We start from the raw sequence: 24,833 nt of genomic DNA, 5'->3' as shown, positions 1-24,833 counted from the left end.
CCCATGACCCTGCATTTCCTGGCTTCCTGGGCTGACTCTCTGCCCATTCAAATTTCTGACCCACTTTGGCTGGTCCTCAAGCCACCTCAAGCTGGGCTTCCATCTGACTTGTATTCCCCCTGGGTAAAATATTCTCCATGTCTATTTTGCTCTCACTTTGTTAGGCAGTCTAGGTCACAAGGCAGGTGCCTGCCAGGACTGTGTATTGGACTCAGCTCAGATCTCCTCGTTCCCATAGCACCACCCCAGTGTGGCTACCTCAAGATGGCTCCTGCCTTGGCTCTCTGAAAACAGCAGGGAAACACAGGACAACCTTTATGCACCAGTGTACTGAGCAGTACAGCCTCTGGATCATCCTAGGGAAGGCTGCACTAAGTCTGGCCTTTGTATTTCTCAGCATTTTCCCCTCCCTCTGTGCTGTGGCTGTGCCATTACTGCTGTGACTGCTGCAACTGCTACCACCTTGGCTCTAATGCTCTTTTTTCTTTGTTTAATGTATCCAAATTTCTATGTCTCTAAGACACTCTGACTATCCAATATTGAGTTTTAGTAAAATCCCTTTTCATTCATCTTGCAGTATTCCTGCAGCTTGAATCCTGGGTCATGAAGCAACTAGAAATACAGCCTTTCTCTAGCCAGTTATCTTGCTTCCCCTTTCCTGGTATTTTTAACATTCACTAGAATTTAAGCTTATCAAAGAAAAGGCCTACCCTTCCTATGGTATATCTATAATATCTAAAATATAGCCTAGGTAGCATTTAATGTTTATTAATCCTAAGTGAGTCTTACAAATGTTAGAATGTTTATGAGTCATGAAGACTGACAAGCTACAGTGGGATCATTGCTCATGAGAAAAGTTACTTTCAGGTGGTAGGCAAATCACTGATGAGGCAGGTAAGTTCATCAAGGGTCAGAGCCAGTAACACATTTAACTTAATCCTCGTTTCTGACACGTGAGCAGTAAAATTTCCTGCTTTGTGAATTCAACAGGTACAGGAAGGATGAAATGAATTATTTCTTCCTCTTTGGGGATCTAAGAACTAGTCCAGTTGGTGGCATTTCATGGAGCCAGAGCAGAGTGAGAAAGTGTCTCATTTAAAATAAGAGGATGGAAAAGCTAGATAAGCAAAGCCAAAAACCCATATGGAGAGCCCCAGTCTAAGAATCACGAAGGGGAATTTTGGGTAGAGGGAAAAGAGAACTACTAGTCCAAAAGGACAGAGAAACTGATATCAAAGTTAGAGTAAGATTCTTAGACAAAAGGACTACAAATATGAGAGCAGAAATAAGCTGAAAGTACATTGTTCAGTATAACTTGGAATGTATAAATGACAATGGATTTTGGAGCAATGCCAGTTAGGATTCTGATTCAGTACTAGCCGGGTGAACTTACTTCTCTGAGCCTTAGATGCCTTGCTTGTTAATATGATTTGAACTTTTTAATAAACACATGGGAAATAACTTCTCATGAGACGAAATATTGGTTTTAATTAACAAACTAATTAATAGTAAGTATTAATAATTAATCTTATTTACATTTTTATTTTTATTTGTTAACCAAGAAGCAGCAGCTAGATGTGCCAGAAAAGTTTAAAGATTTACAGAAAGAATGAAACCTTGACAAAAAGATGAAGAGATTCAGGGGTTATCTGATACTGCACTTCACAGCAGGGAAATAGTCAAGCCAGGGACCATATCTGGATCAGACTCCCTATTTCCTACAGTGACAGATGTGAATAGTGGCCCTCAAAAAGAATGTTGACTTTTCCTTGTCATGCTGGTTTGTTGGTGAGCTGTACACTAAAAAGACTGGTGTTGAGAATACCACCCAATGTTACATATATGAAGGAAGTGCTAATCTGTTCTACTCCCAGATGGTAGTCTTCCCTGAGCTGCTCTTCCAGTTGTTGGGATCCTGACTCTCCCTCAAAGCCAATTTTAGGGCACCCATGTAATAATCAAATTTTCTTGTGGTCATGGGAGCCAAAAGGACCAAAAGTTTATATTTTTTTCTCCAAAGATTAATTTTACTATTCAAGAATAGTTGGCAGTAATAATTTATCCTTTATAAAAGCAATTAGCATGGTATTTTATAATGATTTACTTTCATTTTTGTGTCCATTGTGAATTATTTGAGCGCTGAGATATCTTATTCATAGTCTTTATATTCCCAACATCTTTATATTCCCAAGGAATTTTTATCTCTTTTACTCCCGTCTTTACCCCATCAACTATCTTGCTTTTGTATCTTGAGCACCTCCAGTATTTATACAAAATAACAAAGGTTGATACTATTTACTAGTAAGCAAAAAAATTACAGTAAAAGATGTTGTGCATTCTTATACCATTCACTCTCTATATGACTTTCTTAATACACAAAAAGGAGTTCTGAGTCAAACACTAGTTCTGCTTTGCAGACATGGCAATCTTGGATGTGGAGTATAAAAGTGGGGAGTGGAGAAAGGTAAATTCAGATATCGAGTATAAGTTGTGCATTTACAGTCCCATTTTATCAGATAGCACAACACTGGCAATTAGTGGGCAGTGGCTTAGCTATATAGCGGTAAGGGACAACGTTACAAGTGTCCCTGATACTTTAAGAGCTATTTTTGGCCAAGGCATAATGGTGAAAAAAAATGTGAAAAACCAGCTGAAACAATGAGGGAGAATCTTTCCATGAGTTTTGTAGAGCATATTCTATGAAATTATAAGCCAATACAGTTACAAATTACTTGATAGGTTTTATTTTAAGATGCGATTAGTTTAGTGGGAATTTTTATGGGTAACAAAAGGAAAATGACCATTCATGCAACCTCAGATAATACTCACCAGTAGTAAGCAGCAGGGAATGGAGAAGCAGATGAGATCCCACAACAAAGCAGAGAGCCAGTACGTAAGTACATAGACCCCACTCAGAAACTGGATATGTTTTGCTTTACTGATTCTTTCAATTACAGTTTGGAGACAAAAGCTACCAGCAACAATAGAAATTCCAAAAGCCAAACATTGTACTATTTGCAATCCATTTATAGGCCTATGGAAATGAAATAAAAGATGAAATAAAAGTAGAAAACACTGATTTCAGTAGCTATTTTCTAATATTTATGGTCAGATGGAAAGGGGCTATCTTGAGGCTCAATTACAGTAAAAGGAAAATCATACATACACTGTATTAGAACCATAAACAGGGAGTGGTTGAGGCTTGTTGGAGACTGTAATAGAAGCTCTAGGGCCAGAGAGTAACATAAAAAGAATGTTGTCTAACACCGCCAGGGATGTTGCAGATGAATGGTATGCCTCATTATTGAACAAAACAGTAAGTATGGTTTTGTTTTTTTCAACCTTAATGGAAAGTGCAATAATACAGAAGTCACGACACTCTTTACTTTCCAATATGTAATTCTGCACATTACCTAGAATAAAGAAAGAAATTCTTTATATTACCAATATAAGTCTTTCTTATCTAAAGAAAGCAATTCATCAATGAATCAACAGGTTAATATGACTACTAGTACTTATGTTGAAGGTCCAAATAATCTTCCTTGCTATTTATCATTTCCCATTCCAACTTTCTACAATGGGCTATTTCAAATCCTAACTTTTTTCTTCAAGAATTATACTCCATCACTAAACCTTATAGTAATCTCATTATTTACAACCCATAAAATAGTGATTCTCTTGTCTAAAGCAAGCATGGTTTGCTTGTTTTTCAAAAACTGTTTTGACTATTCTATTTTAATTTGCATTTCTACTTACATTTTAAAATCAGCCTCTCAATTTATACAAAAAAGACTGCTGAAATTTTGGTAAGGATTGAACTAATCTACAGACAAATTTGGGAAAAAAACTGTTATCCTAACAATAGTTTTCCAATACATAATGTGGAATTTTCTCCATTTGTTTAATTTTCTTAGTAACATTTAGTAATTTACAGTTTAGAAGTCTTTTGCTTATTATCTTAAATTTATTCCTAAGTATTTTATTCTTTTGGTTGTTATTGTGAATTTGATTTATTTTCTTTCCCTATGCCTATTACATATAAGTGGAAAATTTAAAAAAAAATCAAGTCTGAAAATTTCTGCCTTTTGAATGGAATGTTTACTCTATTTATATTTACTGTAATTATTAACATGCCAGAATTTATACCAGTCACCTTTCCATGTCTTATCTCCTTGTTTCTTTCTCCACTGCTGGAGAATACATTTTGTGGAAAAATATATTTTAAACTATAACCTTTAAATTCTTTTTTTGTTGTCATTTGACTATTTTAAAGCTATTTTCTCTATGGATGCTCTGGAGTTTATAACAGAAATCCTAATTTAAAACAATGTGATTAAGGTGAATACTAATTTGCTTCCAAGAGTACTCAGAAATTTGCTCCAACATAGCTCTTCCCTCTCTTCTATGTACTATTATAGTATAAATTATACCTTTATATATTACAAGTCCATTAATACAGTTTTATAATTATTGTTTTATCTAATTATCTTTACTGCTTTTAAAATTTATCTCAGAAATTATCTTTTCTAATTTCTCATTCCTTCAGAATTACTGTCTGGTATCCTTACATTTCAGACTGAATGAATTGTTTTAGTATGTTTTACAGATAGAAAGATCTGCTGGTGATTAATTTTCCATTTTAATTTATTTGGGAATGCCTTTATTTCATTATTTTTGAAGAGAAAATATACTGGATATATAAGGTTCCTGGATGTCATTTTTCTTTTAGCAATTTGATCATTCCACTATCTTCTTACCTTCTGATAAAAAGTCAGCTATTAATCTTTTTAATCCACTGATATGGTAGGGTGTGGCTGAAAGAAGTAGGTCAGTGGGGGCCTGCCTTTGGGGTTTATATTTTGTTCCTGGAGAGCAGAGTTCTGTTTTCGGCTTTCATGCCCTGAGCTTCTTTCCTCTGCCACACACCCTTCTGCCATGATATTCTGTCTCATCTTAGGCTCAGACCTATGGAGTTGGCTGGCCTAGAACTGAAGCTCTGAAACTGTTAGCCAAAATGAACTTTTCCTCTTTTATGTTGTTCTTGTCAGGTCTTTTAGTTGTAGTGATATAAAAGCTAAAATTCCTTCTTCAGTTTCACTCCTTTTACATTTTACTATAGGTAGCAGGGAAAAACCAGGACATGACTTCAACAGAAATCTTCTCAGGTAAATATCCAATTTCATCACTTTCTACAGAACACTAGAACACAAGTTATCTGCCCCTTTGTAACAAGAGTCACCTTTTCTCCAGTTTTAAAAATTGATGCATTATGATTATAAATAATAATAGGATTCATAGTGAAATATTCATACATGCATATAATTTAATCAGTTTCACTTCCCAGTATTGCTTCTTTTCCTCCCTTTCTCCCTTTCCTTGAGCCTCTTCCTTTACTGGTCTCCCTTATATTTTCATGAGCTATCTTTAAAAAATTATTCTCTTTAGCTTTCACATATAAAACATATGACCCTTGACTTTCTGAATCTAGCTAATTTTGCTTAACATAACGTTCTATAGTTCTACCTATTTTCCTGCAGATGGAAAAATTCCATTCTTCTTTATAGCTGAATAAAACATGAATAAACACACATAAATATACCACATTTTCTTTATCCATTCATCTGCTGATGGACACCTGGGCTGGTTCCATAACCTGGTTATTACGGAATCATGCTACTATAAACATAGGTATTTATATATCACTTTAGTATGCTGGCTTTCATTCTTTTGGATAAATACTGAGGAGTAGAATATTTAGGTCATATGATGGTTCCATTCCTAGTCTTTTGAGGAACCTCCATACTGAGTTACATGTGGCTGTACCTATTGGTAATCCCACCAACACTGTGTAAATATTCCTTTCTTCCAACATCTTTGCCAACTTTTATTATTATTGTTGTTGTTTTTAAAATATTTTTTTAGTTGTTGATAGACCATTATTTATTTATATGTGGTGCCAAGAATCGAACCCGGTGTCTCACACATGGCAAGCAAGTGCACTACCGCTGAGCCTCAGCCATTCTAACTGGAATTAAATGAAATCTCAGTGTAATGTTGATTTGCATTTCCCTGATGGCTAAAGATGTTGGACATTTTTCCACATATATTTGTTGGGTATCTGTATTTATTCTTTTGAGACATGTCTACTTAGTTCATTTAACTATTTATTGGGCTACTTGTTTTATTCCTGATAAGTTTGAGTTCTTTATATATTATGAATATTAATCCATTGTGAGAAGGGTAGGTAGCAAATATTTTCTCCATTTTATGGGCTCTCTCTTCACTCCATTGTTTCCTCTGCTGTGAAGCTTTTTAATTTGATAATATTCCATTTATAAATTCTTAGTATTATTTCTTGAATTTTAGAAGTCCTATTAAGGAGGTCACTGCCTGCAAGTATACCTTAGAATTTCCTTCTTCTACATATGGATATCTAGTTTTCCCCAGTACCATTTGTTAAAAAGCTGTCTTTTCTCCAAAGTATGTTTTTTGTGCCTTGGTCTAGAATCAGATGACTATATCTGTGTGGGATGTCTTTGTGTCTTCTATTCCATTGATCTATGTGTCTTTTTATGCCTACAGTTTTTAAAATATTTTTTAAAAATCAGTACTTTATATATGTATATAAAGATGAAATTCACTGGGGTATATTCATATTTGCATATAATATAGTTTGGTCAATGTCATTCCACTGTTTCTCTCTTTTCTGTCCCTCCTCCCTTTCTCTCAATTCCCTTTCTTTGTTCCACTTATGTCCCTTTTATTTTCATGGGATTCCCCCACCCCAACCTTTTTTTCTTCTTATTTTGGTTTAGCTTCTGCATATAAGGAAAAACATCTGACCCTTGACTTTCTGAGTCTGGCTTACTTCACTTAGCATGATGGTCTCCAGTTCCATTCACTTAATAGCAAATACCATAAATTCATTCTTCTTTATGGTTGAGTAAAATTACATTGTGTATATATTCCACATTTTCTGTATCCATTCATCTGTTGCCAGGCACCTGGGCTAGTTCTATACCTTAGCTACTGCAAGTTGTACTGCTATAAACACAGATGTGCTGTGGCTATATCACTATAGTATGCTGATTTTAGATCTTCAGGATAATTACCAAGGAGGGAGACAACTATGTTATATGGTGATTCCATTTCTAGTTTTTGATATCCATACTGCTTTTCAGAGTGGCTGTACTAATTTGCAGTCCTACCAACAATTAATAACTGTACCTTTTGCTAGCATTGATTATTATTTGTATTCTTTTTTTTTATTATTGGTCGTTCAAAACATTACATAGTTCTTAATACATCATATTACACGGTTTGATTCAAGTGGGTTATGAACTCCCACTTTTACCCCGTATACAGATTGCTGAATCACATCAGTTACCCTTCCATTGATTGACATATTGCCTTTCTAGTGTCTGATGTATTCTGTCTGTCCTATTCTCTACTATCCCCCCTCCCCTCCCCTCCCCTCCCCTTTTCTCTCTCTACCCCTTCTACTGTAAATCATTTCTTCCATTTGTATTATCTTGTCTTGCCCCTCCTTTCCTCTTATATGTCATTTTGTATAACCCTGAGGATTGCCTTCCATTTCCATGTGATTTCCCTTCTCACTCCCTTTCCCTCCCACCTCTCATCCCTGTTTAATGTAAATCTTCTTCTCAAGCTCTTCGTCCCTACCCTGTCCTTGTTTACTCCCCTTATATCAAAGGAGTCATTTGGTATTTGTTTTTTAAAGATTGACTAGCTTCACTTAGCATAATCTGCTCTAATGCCATCCATTTCCCTCCAAATTCTATGATTTTGTCATTTTTTAATGCAGAGTAATACTCCATAGTGTATAAATGCCACATTTTTTTTATCCATTCATCTATTGAAGGGCATCTAGGCTGATTCCACAGTCTTGCTATCGTGAATTGAGCTGCTATGAACATCGATGTAGCAGTGTCCCTGTAGCATGCTCTTATTAGGTCTTTAGGGAATAGACCGAGAAGGGGAATAGCAGGGTCAAATGGTGGTTCCATTCCCAGCTTTCCAAGAAATCTCCATACTGCTTTCCAAATTGGCTGCACCAATTTGCAGTCCCACCAGCAATGAACAAGAGTGCCCTTTTCCCCGCATCCTCTCCAGCACTTATTGTTGTTTGACTTCCTAATGGCTGCCAATCTTACTGGAGTGAGATGGTATCTTAGGGTAGTTTTGATTTGCATTTCTCTGACTGCTAGCGATGGTGAGCATTTTTTCATGTATTTATTGATTGATTGTATGTCCTCCTCTGAGAAGTGTCTGTTCAGGTCCTTGGCCCATTTATTGATTGGGTTATTTGTTATCTAATTGTCTAATTTTTTGAGTTCTTTGTATATTCTGGTTATTAGGGCTCTATCTGAAGTGTGTGGAGTAAAGATTTGTTCCCAGGATGTAGGCTCCCTGTTTATCTCTCTTATTGTTTCTTTTGCTGAGAAAAAACTTTTTAGTTTGAGTAAGTCCCATTTGTTGATTCTAGTTATTAACTCTTGCGCTATGGGTGTCCTATTGAGGAATTTGGAGCCTGATCCCACAGCATGTAGATCATAGCCAACTTTTTCTTCTAACAGATGCCGTGTCTCTGATTTAATATCAAGCTCCTTGATCCATTTTGAGTTAACTTTTGTGCATGGTGAGAGATAGGGATTCAGATTCATTTTGATGCAGATGGATTTCCAGTTTTCCCAGCACCATTTGTTGAAGATGCTATCCTTCCTCCATTGCATGCTTTTAGCCCCTTTATCAAATATAAGATAGTTGTAGTTTTGTGGATTGGTTACTGTGTCCTCTATTCTATACCATTGGTCCACCCGCCTGTTTTGGTACAAGTACCATGCTGTTTTTGTTACTATTGCTCTGTAGTATAGTTTGAAGTCTGGTATCGCTATACCGCCTGATTCACACTTCCTGCTTAGTATTGTTTTTGCTATTCTGGGTCTTTTATTATTCCATATGAATTTCATGATTCTTTTATCTATTTCTACAAGAAATGCTGTTGGGATTTTGATTGGCATTGCATTGAATTTATAGAGAACTTTTGGTAATATCGCCATTTTGATGATGTTAGTTCTGCCTATCCATGAGCAGGGTATATTTTTCCATCTTCTAAGTTCTTCTTCTATATCTTTCTTTAGGGTTCTGTAATCTTCATTGTATAAATCTTTCACCTCTTTTGTTAGGTTGATTCCCAAGTATTTTATTTTTTTGGGGGGATATTGTGAATGGAGTAGTTGTCCTCATTTCCGTTTCAGAGGATTTGTCGCTGATGTACAGGAATGATTTGATTTATGCGTGTTGATCTTATATCCTGCCACTTTGCTGAATTCATTTATTAGCTCTAATAGCTTCTTTGTAGACCCTTTTGGGTCTGCTAGGTATAGGATCATATCATCTGCAAATAGTATAATTTAAGTTCTTATTTTCCTATTTTTATGCCTTTAATTTCTTTCGTCTGCCTAACTGCTCTGGCCAGTGTTTCGAGGACTATGTTGAACAGAAGTGGTGAGAGAGGGCATCCCTGTCTTGTACCAGATCTTAGAGGGAATGCCTTCAATTTTTCTCCATTCAGAATGATGCTGGCCTGTGGCTTATCATAGATTGCTTTTACAATGTTGAGGTATGATCCAGTTAACCCTAATTTTTCTAGAGTTTTGAACATAAAGGGATGCTGTACTTTGTCGAATGCTTTTTCTGCATCTATCGAGATGATCATATGGTTCTTATTTTTAAGTCTATTGATGTGGTGAATAACATTAATTGATTTCCGTATATTGAACCAGCCTTGCATCCCAGGGATGAATCCTACTTGATCATGGTGTATAATTTTTTTGATATGTATTTGAATCCGATTCGCCAGAATTTTATTGAGGATTTTTGCGTCAAGGTTCATTAGAGATATTGGTCTGTGGTTTTCTTTCTTTGAAGCGTCTTTGTCTGGTTTTGGAATCAGGGTGATGTTGGCCTCGTAGAATGAATTTGGAAGTTCTCCCTCTTTTCTATTTCCTGAAATAGCTTGAAAAGTATTGGTGTTAGTTCCTCTTTAAAGGTTTTGTAAAACTCTGCTGTATAACCATCCGGTCCTGGGCTTTTCTTAGTTGGTAATCTTTTGATGGTTTCTTCTATTTCCTCTATTGTTATTGGTCTGTTTAGGTTGTCTATATCCTCCTGACTCAATCTGGGCAGATTATATGATTTAAGAAATTTATCGATGCCTTCACTATCTTCTATTTTATTGGAGTATAAGGATTCAAAATAATTTCTGATTATCTTCTGTATTTCTGAAGTGTCTGTTGTGATATTGCCTCTTTCATCCCGTATGCTAGTAATTTGGGTTCTCTCTCTTCTTCTCTTCGTTAGCATGGCTAAGGGTCTGTCAATTTTATTTATTTTTTCAAAGAACCAACTTTTAGTTTTGTCAATTTTTTCAATTGTTTCTTTTGTTTCAATTTCATTAATTTCAGCTCTGATTTTAATTATTTCTTGCCTTCTACTTCTTTTGCTGTTGTTTTGCTCTTCTTTTTCTAGGATTTTGAGATGAAGTATGAGATCATTTATTTGTTGGTTTTTTCTTTTTTTTTGAGGAATGAACTCCAAGCAATGAATTTTCCTCTTAGAACTGCTTTCAATGTGTCCCATAGATTCCGATATGTTGTATCTGTGTTTTCATTTAACTCTAGGAAGTTTTTAATTTCCTCCTTGATGTCTTCTAAAACCCATTGATCATTCAGCAATCTATTGTTCATTCTCCAAGTGATGCTTGATTTTTCCTTCCTTCTTTTATCATTGATTTTCAGTTTCATTCCATTGTGATCAGATAAGATGCATGGTATTATCTCTACCCCTTTATATTGTCTAAGAGTTGCCCTGTGACATAATATATGGTCTATTTTTGAGAATGTTCCATGTGCTGCTGAGAAAAAAGTGTAACTACTTGATGTTGGGTGGTACAGTCTATATATGTCAATTAGGTCTAGGTTGTTAATTGTGTTATTGAGTTCTATAGTTTCCTTATTTAACTTTTGTTTGGAAGATCTGTCCAGTGGTGAGAGAGCTGTGTTGAAGTCTCCCATGATTATTGTATGGTGGTCTATTAGACTCTTGAACTTGAGAAGAGTTTGCTTGATGAACACAGCTGCACCATTATTTGGGGCATATATATTTATGATTGTTATGTCTTGTTGGTGTATGGTTCCCTTGAGCAGTATGAAGTGTCCTTCTTTATCCCTTTTGATTAACTTTGGCTTGAAATCTATTTTATTGGATATGAGTATGGACACTCCTGCTTGTTTCCGCAGTCCATATGAGTGGTATGATTTTTCCCAACCTTTCACCTTCAGTCTATGAATATCTTTTCCTATCAGATGCGTCTCATATAGGCAGCATATTGTTGGGTCTTGTTTGTGATCCATTCTACTAGCCTATGTCTCTTGATTGGTGAGTTTAAGCCATTAACATTTAGGGTTATTATTGAGATATGGTTTGTTCTTCTAGCCATATTTGTTAATTGATGTTACTAAACCAGATTTGTTATCCTCTTTGACTACTTTCCCCCCTTTACTGTCCTACCTCCCATTGTTGGTTTTCAATGTTATTTTCCATTTCCTCTTCCTGTAATGTTTTGCCAAGGATTTTTTGAAGAGATGGTTTTCTAGCTGCGAATTCTTTTAACTTTTGTTTATCATGGAAGGTTTTAATTTCATCTTCTATCCTGAAGCTTAATTTCGCCGGATACACGATTCTTGGTTGGAACCCATTTTCTTTCAGTGTTTGAAATATGTTATTCCAGGATCTTCTAGCTTTCAGAGTCTGTGTTGAGAGATCAGCTGTTATCCTGATTGGTTTACCCCTAAATGTAATCTGCTTTCTTTCTCTTGCAGCTTTTAAAATTCTCTCCTTATTGTGTATGTTGGACATCTTCATTATAATGTGTCTAGGTGTGGATCTCTTATGATTTTGCACATTCGTTGTCTTGTAGGCTTCTAGGATTTGGGATTCTGTCTCATTCTTCAAGTCTGGGAAGTTTTCTCGTATTATTTCACTGAATAGACTGTTTATTCCTTTGGAATGGAGCTCTGTGCCTTCCTGTATCCCAATGACTCTTACATTTGGTCTTTTGATATTGTCCCATAATTCTTGGATGTTCTGCTCATGGTTTCTTAGCAGACTTGCTGAGCTGTCTATGTTCTTTTCAAGTTGAAATACTTTGTCTTCATTGTCTGATGTTCTCTCTTCTAAGTGATCTACTCTGCTGGTAGTATTCTCAATTGAGTTTTTAAGTTGGTTTATTGTTTCCTGCATTTCTAGGATTTCTATTTGTTTGTTTTTTATTACCTCTATCTCCCTGTGAAATTGATCTTTTACTTCCTGGATTTGTTTGTCAATGTGATCTTTCATTGTCTGATTTTGCTGTCTCATGTCTTCCTTGAGACTCCAGATCATCTGAAGCATATATATCCTCAACTCTTTATCTGACATTCCATCTGTTGCAGCTATTACCTCTTCTAAAGTTGAGTTGACCTGCATTGCTTGTGGTCCTTTCTTTCCTTGTCTTTTCATACTGCTTGCGTTTCTTTCTGCTTGGTGCAACTGTTGTGTTTTTGAAATTTACTCCCTATTTATTTATATTGCTCTTGTATAGTTGGGAAGTCTCCCTTGCAGGGCGGGTAGTGGCTGTGCTCCTCCTCTAATTAGGGTGATCTGTCTACCCCGCTGATCGGTCGCAGATCTGCCTCCCCTGCGGGCACGGGTGGCGGCTCTGCTCTGCCCCCACTCCAATTGTGGTAACGTAACTACCACGCCCTGGGGTCGTTGGTCCTGATCTGGATGTGGGTGGCGGCTCTGCTGGGTCCCCACTCCAATTGGTGTGACGTGTCTACCGCGCTGGCAGGCCTCTAGGCCGGTGGGTCGCAGTTCTGCACAGCCCCCACTCCCAATGGGGGTAACCTTACTACCTCTCCAATGGGTCGCTGAGCCCCCTCCGGACCCGGGCGGCGACCCTGCTCCACCCCCACTCCAACCAGTGTGACGCGACTGCCTCGGTGTTACGTGTCCACCACGCTGGCAAGCTACCTGGTCTGTCTTTCCAGTGGGCCGCAGGTCTGCCTGCCCTGCCTGCTCAGATGGCAGCTCTGCACAGCCCCTACTCGAAATGAGGTTACTTGGCTACCGCGCCGCGGGGTCGCTGGTCCTATTCTAGGCGTGGTCGGCTACTCTCTTCAGCCCCAGCTGCGTTTGGTGTGTCATGATACCACGCCGGCGGGTCACTTGGCCTGCTCTGGGCGCAGGAGGAAGCTCCACTCTGCCCCACAGCACCCAGCAGGAGCCTGACTGAGAAGCAGTCACCGCTGGTTCCCTAGCCTTGGGCCGAAGCAGCTTCGGTAGCCAGAACCCCGCCTCTCGGATCCCGATACACTCTCCGCTGGGAGCTGGCTCCAGCGAGCGACCCCCCCACGGGTTCCCCAGCCCCCAGGCCAAAACTGTTCTGGGAGTCAGAACCCAGTCGCCCCAAGCTCAGCGCACGGTCCACTTGGAGCTGGCCTCCACCGGCAGTCTCCGCAGTTTCCTCAGACCTGGGCCAGGTTAGCCCCGGGAACCAGAATCCAGGTGCTCAGTGCCCGGCGCACACCTTGCCAGGCACGAGCCTCTAGGAGTATTCTCCACAAGATCCTCAGTCCCGAGCCTGAGCAAGAAATCTGTCTGCTAGACGCAGGCAAATACCAGCCTGAAATCACCTGTTCTGTAGCTGAATGAGCTGAGATCAGTAGAACATGGGGATGATTACATCATCTCTCCGAAATGGCAGCTGCTGTCCTCCTCCGTGGTCCGACCGGTGTCTGGAACCAAACTGGCCCGCTTCTCTCCTCTGACTCAAAGCCGGAACTCAGCACTCCGTGCTGCCAATGTATCACTGGCGGGAGCCCCCCAAATCCGTATCGCTGCTCCCCCGCTCCGGCACCTTGCCGCTCCCCAGCGCGCACCACAGACGCCAGCCGCGGGGCGATTACCTGTCATGCTATGCGACCCTCCGTGCGGACAAATGGAGCTCCCGCAGTCGAACTACGCACGATGGAAATCTGTCCACTAGATTCTGGAGCACCTCAATTTCACTGGAAATTCCCAACAAGATAGCCTTCAGGCGATTCACATCGTCTTTCTCCCGCTCAGTGATGCGGCGCACTGGGGTGATGCACTCCCTTCGCCGCCATCTTCCCTCCTCAGGACTTGACTTCTGCACCCGCCGCGGGGCTACCTGTGGAGCCGGGTAGCTGCGGCCGCGTGGTTAGGAACCGGGCGGGTGAGGCGGCTGCTCCCAGAGCGAGCTCTAGGCCTCCCAGGGGAGCCCTGATGGCGGAGGCCGACTGCCGGTTCGAGCGGGGTGGACCAAGCTGCTCCGGGTGTCAGCCGCTTGCAAAAGTGGCTGCTGATTTCAGGACTTGACTTCTGCACCCGCCGCGGGTCCACCTGTGGAGCCGGGTAGCTGTGGCCGCGTGGTTAGGAACCAGGCAGGTGAAGTGGCTGCTTGAAGATCGAGAGCTAGGCCTCCCTGGGGAGCCGCTTGCCGAGCGGCTGATGGCTGCGGAACTAGACCTCTGTGCCCGAGTGGCCGTCCAAGATCCACTTCTCTGGGACAAACTGTCACTTCCAATAAACCTACCAGTTCACGGCTGCTCTCCTCTTAAGGGAATTATGCTAGAAGTTCCTCCGTAGGTAGGCTGCAGCTGTTCAGATGGGTCTTTCTTATCCCGTTAAAGTGGAGACGTTGGAATCGCTGCTTCCTCGCCGGCCGCCATGTTGGATCTGGTCTTATTTGTATTCTTGATAATTGCCATTTCGACTGGAGATGAAATCTTAATTTTGATTTCCATTTTCTATACTTTTAATAACATGCTCCTCATTACTGAGCCCTTAATGCTCATATTTCTACAAATATTATGTTAATGATGATATAAGTATGCCTCTAACTTAATAGCTTTCTCTTTTTTTGGGGGGGGGTACTTGACCACTGAACAACATCCCAACTCCATTTTTTATTTTACTTAGAGTCAGGGTCTCACTGAGTTGCTCAGCACCTCACTTTTGCTTTGAACTCACAATCCTCCCGTCTCAGCCTCCTAAGCAACTGGGATTATAGGCAAGCGCCACAGCTCCTGGCCATAATAGCTTTCTTGAAAGCATTTTTCTTTTCTATATTAGCTCTCATGAGAATCGCCTTTTAATATTCATATTTCAGCCAACAGCCTCTTTAAGATTAGCTAGTTTTTTTTTTAAATGTGTACTTCAAAACTTTCTCAGTATCTCCCCATAACTAGTTCTAAAGTCAATTCCCCACTGTTTGGTATTTGTTGTAGCAGCACCCAATTTCCTGCTATCAAAATATGTATTTGTTTGCTAAGGCTGCCATAAGAAATACCACATACTCAATTATTTAAACAATAGAATGTCTCAGTTTGAAGACTAGAAATCTGAGATCAAGTGATGGCAGGGTTGGTTTCTTCTGAAACCTCTTTCCTTAGTTTTTAGGTGGCTTTCTTTTTTTTATGTATTCCTGTGGTCTTCCCTCTATGTATGCATATAAATGTCCAATTTCCTTTTCTTATAAGAACACCTGTGATACTAGACTAGGGTCTGTCTTACTGACCTAATTTTAAATTTAATTACCTCTTCAAAACCTTATCTCCAAACACATTCTGAGATACTGGAAATTAGGACTTCAACATTTGAATTTGTGTTTGGGGTGGCACAATTTAGCCCATAACTATTTTTTTGTCATTGAAAAGTGTAAATTCATAATAAATATTGTATATACTAATTCCTCTGCCCTCCATATTTGTTATAATTGTTCTTTTTAAAGTTGCTGCTCCTCCTTTTAGTGACTTAATATAGATCAATTTAGTAGATGCTATATTCTGAACAGGATGCTGCCATGGATTTCTTTGAGAGACTTTTGAAAATAATTCTGGCCTTTATTTTTATGCCTGGCTCACAGATGTCAGCCCCAGGTCTGTATATTTAGTGATTAAAAAAAAACAAGGTCCTTGAATGCTTTAAGTCAGTAAGTTTCCATGATTTGTCAAATAGATCTGTATATGAAGGCAGACCATCAAGCTTTAGGCAATTTACAAGTAAGAGTCAACTTTTACTTCATGCTTATACAGGTCTTCAACATCCATCAGAGGTTAGTGGTTGAAGTATTCTCCTTTCCTAGGTCATTCCTGGCCACACATATTAACATTTAAACCATTGTAATGTCAAAACTTTTCAAAGTTCACTGTGGTTATCTAGTTCTTAAGGTACTCCTTTTTAATTTTTGGCCAGGTTCTTGCCTGACTCTGTTGAAATCACAGCCTTAGCCACCTGTGGTGATGTTACCAGCAGATTGCTACTAATTTTAGTAATGGCCTGAGAATAATGCTTTATTTTATTAAATTTTTTATCTTTTAGAGCTTAGTTTTGATTCAAATCCAATAGTAACAATGTTATTGGAATAGATTTTCAGGAATTCTGTAGTTGACAATGTTCTAAGGATAGGGCTTTTAACAGAGCTTGAAATAGATCTGTCTTTTCTGCTAACTGCAAGGCTACTACTGGCTTTTCATGGCTGGTAAGGGAGGGTGATGGGAATGGTGCTAACTTAAAATGCAGATCTTATAGAGGTTCAATAATTTTTCTTGAATAGATACATTCTAATTTGTTTTCTGCTTTTGGTTAATGTCCAGCTTTTGTTCTTTTTGTGAGAATGTTGGTTAATTCCATCTTACCCGAAGTTCAAATCATCCACCTACTAGGTGTTGAGGTAATTTGTGAAATAGAAAAGTTAATTAATCAACTATCTTACAGTTATTTTAACAATAATAAAGAGAATGCAGAGAACACATTCATTTGGACAAAATTAAATAGTTACACAGACTACCTTTAAAAACTAGTTCTGAAAAATCAATCTTTTAAGTATTCAACCATCTGTTTTCAGAATGGCAAATATACTAAAGGACAGCTTTCAATTATTAGAACCAACATTCTTATCATGTGAGAGCCCAGAGAGACATCTGTATTTTGGTCAAAATAAAAAAGCTAATGCAAAATTGCATAATACAATATTTTCACTCTGGGATTAGGCAATTTAGCCAAAGACCCTATAGCCAAAATGTTTTTAACCTTTATGTCTAGTTGTCTCCATTTTAGTTGCTTCTATGATACTGGTAATTAGGTGGGAAAAAAGAGTAAATACCATAGTTAAATCCTTTCTTTGCAAGTGACAAAAGTCTTCATATAGCAGCAATCTCTTTTATTTCTATGAGTCTTACCTTTAACTTTCCGTAGCTCTTGATTTTTAGACTTTAGAAAAATCTCTAGTTTCTTTATGAGAGTCAGAGCCAAACCAGAATTCCCTGAAATTGAGTAAGGCACAATGGTTTGACCATAATGTCTCAAATCCATTTCTCTTGCAGGCATATAATCATCCTTGACGTTCAGAGCTATTAAGAGATAGGTAGTGACAACCAGAATTACTATTATCTGTAGCAAGATCAACTTCCAGTTGCGCCAACTGAATAGTGCCCTTTTTATAAACATGGAACAAAACTGCTGGCGGTAAAGTGGAAACTAAAAAGAGGGAAAATAGTATTACAATGGTTAGTGACCCAAGTAGGATATACATGTAAAATACATTAGTTTAAATGTTTCAAATTTTATGGTGAAAATACACACATATAAATTTATGCTTTAAACTGAGCCCAAGAAAACAAGATGTTTATTTGTGTAAGATATTAAGTGAAGATTAAAATGGGGCTTCTAATCTGATTATACTGAAAATCTTAAGATGATTTATTAACATGGTATAGTACTTCTGATTGGAAAATCCAAATTATATCTTTTATTTAATATTAAGCTATAATTTTTCTATTTTCTCCATTTTATAAGAAAACATTCCATAAACTATTATATTTTTCCTGGGTATAGTATATGAACTCTACAGAACATGTCCTTAATTTGATCAACAAATATTTTCTGAATGTAATAGTCAAAGTTCTTGGGTCTAGTCAAAACTGAACAAAGGGAAAACTTATAATGAGAACTTTTCAAAGAGAATTTTGAGAAATAATAAGGCTGAAGGTAGCAGCTGTAATCTTTTATCTAGAACCCATTTCTCCTGCATGAGGAAATTAATGTGGTTATTACAGACTGGACCATATTTGGCTTGCTAAGCTCCAAACATATTTTAAATTTAAATATTAAACTACATGAACATATGTAAACCAAACATATTAGTGAATATGCTTACCCCAGTATTAAATTTAATGGTAGCGAGTTCATCAAAACTGGAAAAAACTGGTCTTTCAAAACTTCCAGACAGGCTCTGCTGTTTGTTTTGGTCATGAATACTCATTTGGGAAGTTGCCAGCTTATTGACCCTATACACATACACACATACATGAAATGAGCACAGATCATTTAGTTTTAATCATAGCCACAATCTGTTTTATTTAAGGAATGGTAAATGAGTTCCAAACTTGGAAGACTCCTCTTGCTCATGGATTGGCAGGAGCATTGCACATGAGCAATATGATAATGGTGGTTCTCATTAAACCAGTCAGAAGACTGCTGCCAACTGATGGCAAGGTTTCTACCATTCTGAGGCAAAATGAGAAATACAATTACAATACATTTTGTTTCATTAAACTGAACTTAGTTAAATGACTTACCTTTAATCAAAGATATCTGTCCTCCAGGATTTAATATGTTCTTTGTTTTATAAAATGACAGGGACATTGAGCAGTAAGATTTTAAAATTAGATAAAAGTCCTTATATTTCCCACTACTGCCTATGTTTGAAGCTGGGTTTTTTTTTTTTTTTGGTATGGATACTTGAGAAGAATGCAGATACATAAAAGTAGTTATAAACCAAAGGCTGAATGATAGTTAGAATAATAGAAGAAAAAAGACATCACAGCATATTTAGAGACAGGAGAAGTGGTAAAACACTTGGTGGAAAATACATTATTTGAGAAGGCATATTATTTTATAAACCATAGAGCTATCAAAATCTTTTCAATAACTTTCTGCTAGTATTTTTTGGACTATATTACTAAACTCTGACATGAGTAAGTAATGAGTAGGTTGATGTCTTAGGTATGCTTTAAAAACCACATATCAGCATAATACATCCCATCAATAGACTTAAAGACAAGAATCATATGATTATCTCAATAGATACAGAACAAGCATTTGACAAAATATAGCACCTCTTCATATTCAAAACACTAGAAAAACTAGGGATAGTAGAAACATACCTCCACATTGTAAAAGCTATCTATGTTAAGTCCAAGGCCAACATTATCGTAAATGGAGAAAAACTAAAAGCATTCCCTCTAAAAAGACAAGACAGGGATGCCCTCTTTACCATTTCTATTCAAACTAGTCCTTGGAACTCTAGCCAGAGCAATCAGACAAATGAAAGAAATTAAAAACATATGATTAGGAAAAGAATTCAAACTACCATTATTTGCTGATGACATGACTCTATATTTAGAAGATCCAAAAATTTCTACCAGAAAACTTCTAGAACTAATAAGTGAATTCAGCGAAGTAGCAGGATATAAAATCAACACCCATAAATCAAATGTATTTCTATACATCAGTGTTGAATCTACTAAAAGAGAAATTAGGAAAACGACCCTATCCACAATAGTCTAAAAAAATACTTGGGAATCAATCTAACAAAAGAGGTGAAAGACCCCACAATGAAAACTACACAACACTAAAGAAAGAAATTAAAGAAGACTCAGAAAATGTAATGACCTCCCATGCTCCTGGATAGGTAGAATTAATGTTGTCAAAACAGCCATACTACTAAAAGCATTATACAGATTTAATACAGTTTCTATTAAAATCCCAATGACATTCTTCATAGAAATAGTAAAAGCAATCATGAAATTCATTTGGGAAAAAAAGACCCAGAATAGCCAAAACAATCCTTATCAAGAAGAACGAAGCAGGAGGCATCACAATACCAGACCTTAAACTATACCACGGAGGCATTGTAACAAAAACATAATGGTATTGGCACCAAAAGAGACACATAGACCAACGGTACAGGATAGAAGACCCAGAGACAAACCCATATAAATACAGTTATCTCATACTTGACAAAGGCACCAAAAACATCCATTGGTGAAAAGATAGCCTAGTCACCAAATGGGGCTGGGAAAACTAGAAATCCATAAGAAACAAAATAAAGTTAAACCTCTATCTCTCACCTTGCAAGAAACTCAAGTCAAAGTGGATCCAAGACTTAGGCACTAGAATGGAGACCCTGCTTCTAACAGAAGAAAAACTAGGCCCAAATCTTCACCATGTTTGCTTAGGATCTGACTTCCTTAACAAGACTCCTAAAGCATAAGTAGTAAGATCAAGAATCAATAAATGGGATGGATTCAAACTAAAAAGCTGTTCTCAGCAAACAATAATGTGAAGAGAGAGCCTACCAAATGGGAGAAATCTTTACCACCTCAGAGCATTAATCTCCAGGATATATAAGGAACTCAGAAAACTTAACATAAAAAATAATAATAATAACCCAATCAATAAGTGGGCTAAGGAACTGAACAGACAATTCACAGAAGAAATACAACTGATCAACAAATACATGAAAAATTGTTCAAATCTCCAGCAAATAGAGAAATGTGAAGTAAAACTACACTAAGATTTCATCTCACTCCATTCAGCATGGCAGCTGTCAAAAATACAAGCAACAATAAATGTTGATGAAGATGTAGAGATAAAGGCACACTCATACATTGCTGGTGGGACTGCAAATTGGTGCAACCATTATGTAAAGTAGTATGGAGATTCATCAGAAAACATATATTATTACCCTATATATATGTATGATTACACTACTGATGTGACTTTATACCATGTATAGCCAGAGGAATGAGAAGTTGTGTTCCATTTGTGTACAACGTGTGAAAATGCATTCTACTGTCAATTAGAACAAATTTTAAAATTTTAAAAAAGAATGATGAAATTATGGCATTTGCTGGTAAATGGATGAAACTGGAGAATGTTATGCTAAGCAAAATAAACCAGTCCCAAAGAAACAAAGGCCAAATGTTTTCTCTGATATGCAGATGCTAATTCACAATGTGTGTGAAGGTGCTGAAGAACAGAGATATTTTGGACCAGATAGAGGGGAGTGTAGGGAGGGGAGGGACCATGGGGCTAGAAATGATAGTAGAATGAATCAGACATAATTACCCTATGTGGATATATGATTGTATGATCTGTGGATCTCTACATCATGCACAACTAAACAAACGAGAATTTATACTCCATTTATGATGTGTCAAAATGCATCTACTGTCATACATAACTAGTTAGAACTAATAAAAATATTTTTTAAAACCCACATATAAAATGTATTTTTTTAAAAAAAAATCCTTGAAAATGTGCCCACAGTATGCTTCTTTTATGATACTAAAAGGATTGAGGAACACCGTGCTTCAAAATATAATTATTGAGTACTTTTCTCTGTCATCTTTCAGAATAGATTTTATTCTTTACATTTTATTCACTGGTAATAAATTCCATTAGGACATTAGAAAATACAAACAAATAAAAAGGCAATAAACTCTAGTACCTAGTGATAACCCTGACAATTTTAACAAACATATATAAACAGAGATGAATATACACAAATACACTCTTGAAAATAGCATTTTAATTGTGTCTAGTCTATTTATATGTACAGTCATGCATTGCTTAATGATAGGTGTACATTCTAAGACATGCATCATTAAAGTTGTCAGTATGCAAACATCAGTGTACTCACACAAATCTAGATGGTATAGTTTACTATAAAACTAGGTTACCTGATAGAGCCACCATAGTATATTCAGTCATTAACTGAAATACTGCTATATGACATGTGACTAATGTAATTAACGATATATTTAGGTTTAAATCTAACATCTTAACATATATTTTTAATTCATTCTTTTTAAAATAGAGCATTATAGTTCTATATAGTTGGGTTTATTTTGACAAAAATCACACATGCATGGAATTTTAATTACTCATTTCAGTCCCTGTTTTCCTCCCTTTCCTTTCCCTCCTTCCTCCATTCTTGTGGTTTTCCTTTTGCTGGCTCATGTATTTATGTTTGATTGGTGCTTTCTACATGTACATAAGGGTGGAATTTCATGTGGTATATTTACATATGCCTTTAGCATGATTTTAAAATTCATTCTGTATTTCCATATTTTTTCTGTCCCTCCTCCCTTTTACTTGATCTCCTCCTTCTGCTCAACTGATCTTCCCTTATCTTTATGATAATCAACTGCAAATCCCTTCTTCCCTTCTGCAAATGAGAAAAACATTTAATCCTAGACCTTTTGAGTCTGGCTTATTTCTTTTTTTTTTTTTAATATTTTTTTTAGTTGTAGTTGGACACAATACCTTTGTTTTGTTTTTATGTGGTGCTAAGAATGGAACCCAGAGCCTTGCCTGCGCTAGGCAAGCACTCTACTGCTGAGCCATAACCCCAGTCCCCTGAGTCTGGCTTTTTCACTTAGCATAATGTTCTCCGGTTCCATCCATGTACCAGCAAATGCCATAATTTCATCATTCTTTATGGTGGAGTATATGTATCGTTGTGTATATATACCACATCTTTGTCCATTCATCTGTTGACAAGCATCTGGACTGGTTCTTCAGTATGTCTATTGTGAATTGTGCTGTTGTAAACATTAATGTGGCTGTATCAACACAGTATACTGATTTTAGGCCTTTGGAATTATACTGAGGAGTGGGATAGCTGGTTTCTTTTCTAGTTTTTTGAGGAATCTCCATATTGCTTTCCAGAGTGGTTGTACTAATTTGCAGTCCCACCAAGAATGTATAAGTGTAGCTTTCTCCCATCCTTACTAGCAATTTATTTATTTATTTTATTTTAAATTTTTTTTAATTTTAATTTTTTTAATTTTTTTAATTTATTTTTTTAATGTTGGTTGTTCAAAACATTACATAGTTCTTGATAAATCATATTTCACATTTTGATTCAAGCGGGTTATGAACTCCCATTTTACCCCGTATACAGCTTGCAGAATCACATCAGTTACACTTCATTGCTTTACATATTGATAAACTCATGTCTGTTGTATTCTGCTGCCTTTCCTATCCTCTACTATCCCCCCTCCCCTCCCCTCCCCTCCCCTCTTCTCTCTCTACCCCCACTACTGTAATTCATTCCTCCCCCTTGTACTGTTTTTCCCTTTCCCCTCACTTCCTCTTGTATGTAATTTTGTATAACCCTGAGGGTCTCCTTCCATTTCCATGCAATTTCCCTTCTCTCTCCCTTTCCCTCCCACCTCTCATCCTTGTTTAATGTTGGTCTTCTTCTCGTGCTCTTCTTCCCTAGTCTGTTCTTAGTTACTCTACTTATATCAAAGCAATTTATTTTTTTATACCTTCATTTTTGCTAAATTGCTATATTATATACATATATTTGTAGCCTGGAAATTTATAGTGTTTTAATTTTCTAGTAATTAGATTCTTGATTTTTGCAGTTCCACTTTAATTTACTTAACCATTTCCTGATATTAAGTATTTAGTTTGTCCTAAACATTTCAATTTTTAACTCTTTTTTTATTTTTTTATTATTAGTTGTTCAAAACATTACAAAGCTCTTGACATATCATATTTCATACATTTGATTCAAGTGGGTTATGAACTCCCAATTTCCCCCCATATATAGATTGCAGAATCACATTGGTTACACATCCACATTTTTACGTACTGCCATACTAGTGTCTGTTGTATTCTGCTGCCTTTCCTATCCTCTACTATCCCCCCTCCCCTCCCCTCCCCTCCCATCTTCTCTCTCTACCCCATCTACTGTACTTCATTTCTCTCCCTTGTTTTTGGTTTTTTTCCACTTTCCCCTCACTTCCTCTTATATGTAATTCTGTATAACGATGAGGGTCTCCTCCCATTTCCATGCAATTTCCCTTCTCTCTCCCTTTCCCTCCCACCTCTCGTCCCCGTTTAATATTAATCTTCTTCTCATGCTCTTCCTCCCTTCTCTGTTCTTAGTTGCTCTCCTTATATCAAAGATGACATTTGGCATTTGTTTTTTAGGGATTGGCTAGCTTCACTTAGCACAATCTGCTCTAGTGCCATCCATTTCCCTGCAAATGCCATGATTTTGTCATTTTTTAGTGCTGAGTAATACTCCATTGTGTATAAATGCCACATTTTTTTATCCATTCTTCTATTGAAGGGCATCTAGGTTGGTTCCACAGTCTAGCTGTTGTGAATTGTGCTGCTATGAACATCGATGCAGCAGTATTCCTATAGTACGCTCTTTTAAGGTCTTTAGGGAATAGTCCGAGAAGGGCAATAGCTGGGTCAAATGGTGGTTCCATTTCCAGCTTTCCAAGGAATCTCCATACTGCTTTCCAAATTGGCTGCACCAATTTGCAGTCCCACCAGCAATTAACAAGTGTACCCTTTTCCCACATCCTCTCCAGCACTTGTTGTTATTTGACTTCATAATGGCTGCCAATCTTACTGGAGTGAGATGGTATCTTAGGGTGGTTTTGATTTGCATTTCTCTGACTGCTAGAGATGGTGAGCATTTTTTCAAGTACTTGTTGATTATTTGTATGTCCTCCTCTGAGAAGTGTCTGTTCAGGTCCTTGGCCCATTTATTGATTGGGTTATTTGTTTCCTTATTGTTTAATTTTTTGAGTTCTTTGTATACTCTGGATATTAGGGCTCTATCTGAAGTGTGAGGAGTAAAAATTTGTTCC

General features: G+C 37.4%; 1 protein-coding gene across 1 annotated transcript in view; it reads right to left on the bottom strand.

Annotated features, from left to right (window-relative positions):
* LOC113185095 (phospholipid-transporting ATPase ABCA3-like) overlaps positions 1–24,833 on the bottom strand; it is a 107,195-nt gene that overhangs the window by 44,889 nt on the left and 37,473 nt on the right. The window contains exons 10-13 of the mRNA XM_077802696.1: positions 18,305–18,434; positions 17,328–17,625; positions 3,167–3,413; positions 2,826–3,034 (exon numbers count right to left, since the gene is read on the bottom strand). Of these exons, the coding sequence (XP_077658822.1) occupies positions 2,826–3,034; positions 3,167–3,413; positions 17,328–17,625; positions 18,305–18,434 (884 nt within the window). The remainder of the gene's footprint in view (positions 1–2,825; positions 3,035–3,166; positions 3,414–17,327; positions 17,626–18,304; positions 18,435–24,833) is intronic.

The sequence above is a fragment of the Urocitellus parryii genome, chromosome 9, assembly GCF_045843805.1.
Source record: "Urocitellus parryii isolate mUroPar1 chromosome 9, mUroPar1.hap1, whole genome shotgun sequence".
Lineage (NCBI taxonomy): Eukaryota > Metazoa > Chordata > Mammalia > Rodentia > Sciuridae > Urocitellus > Urocitellus parryii.
The sequence above is the reverse complement of the archived record's forward strand: the minus strand, read 5'-3'. Positions and strand labels throughout refer to the sequence as shown.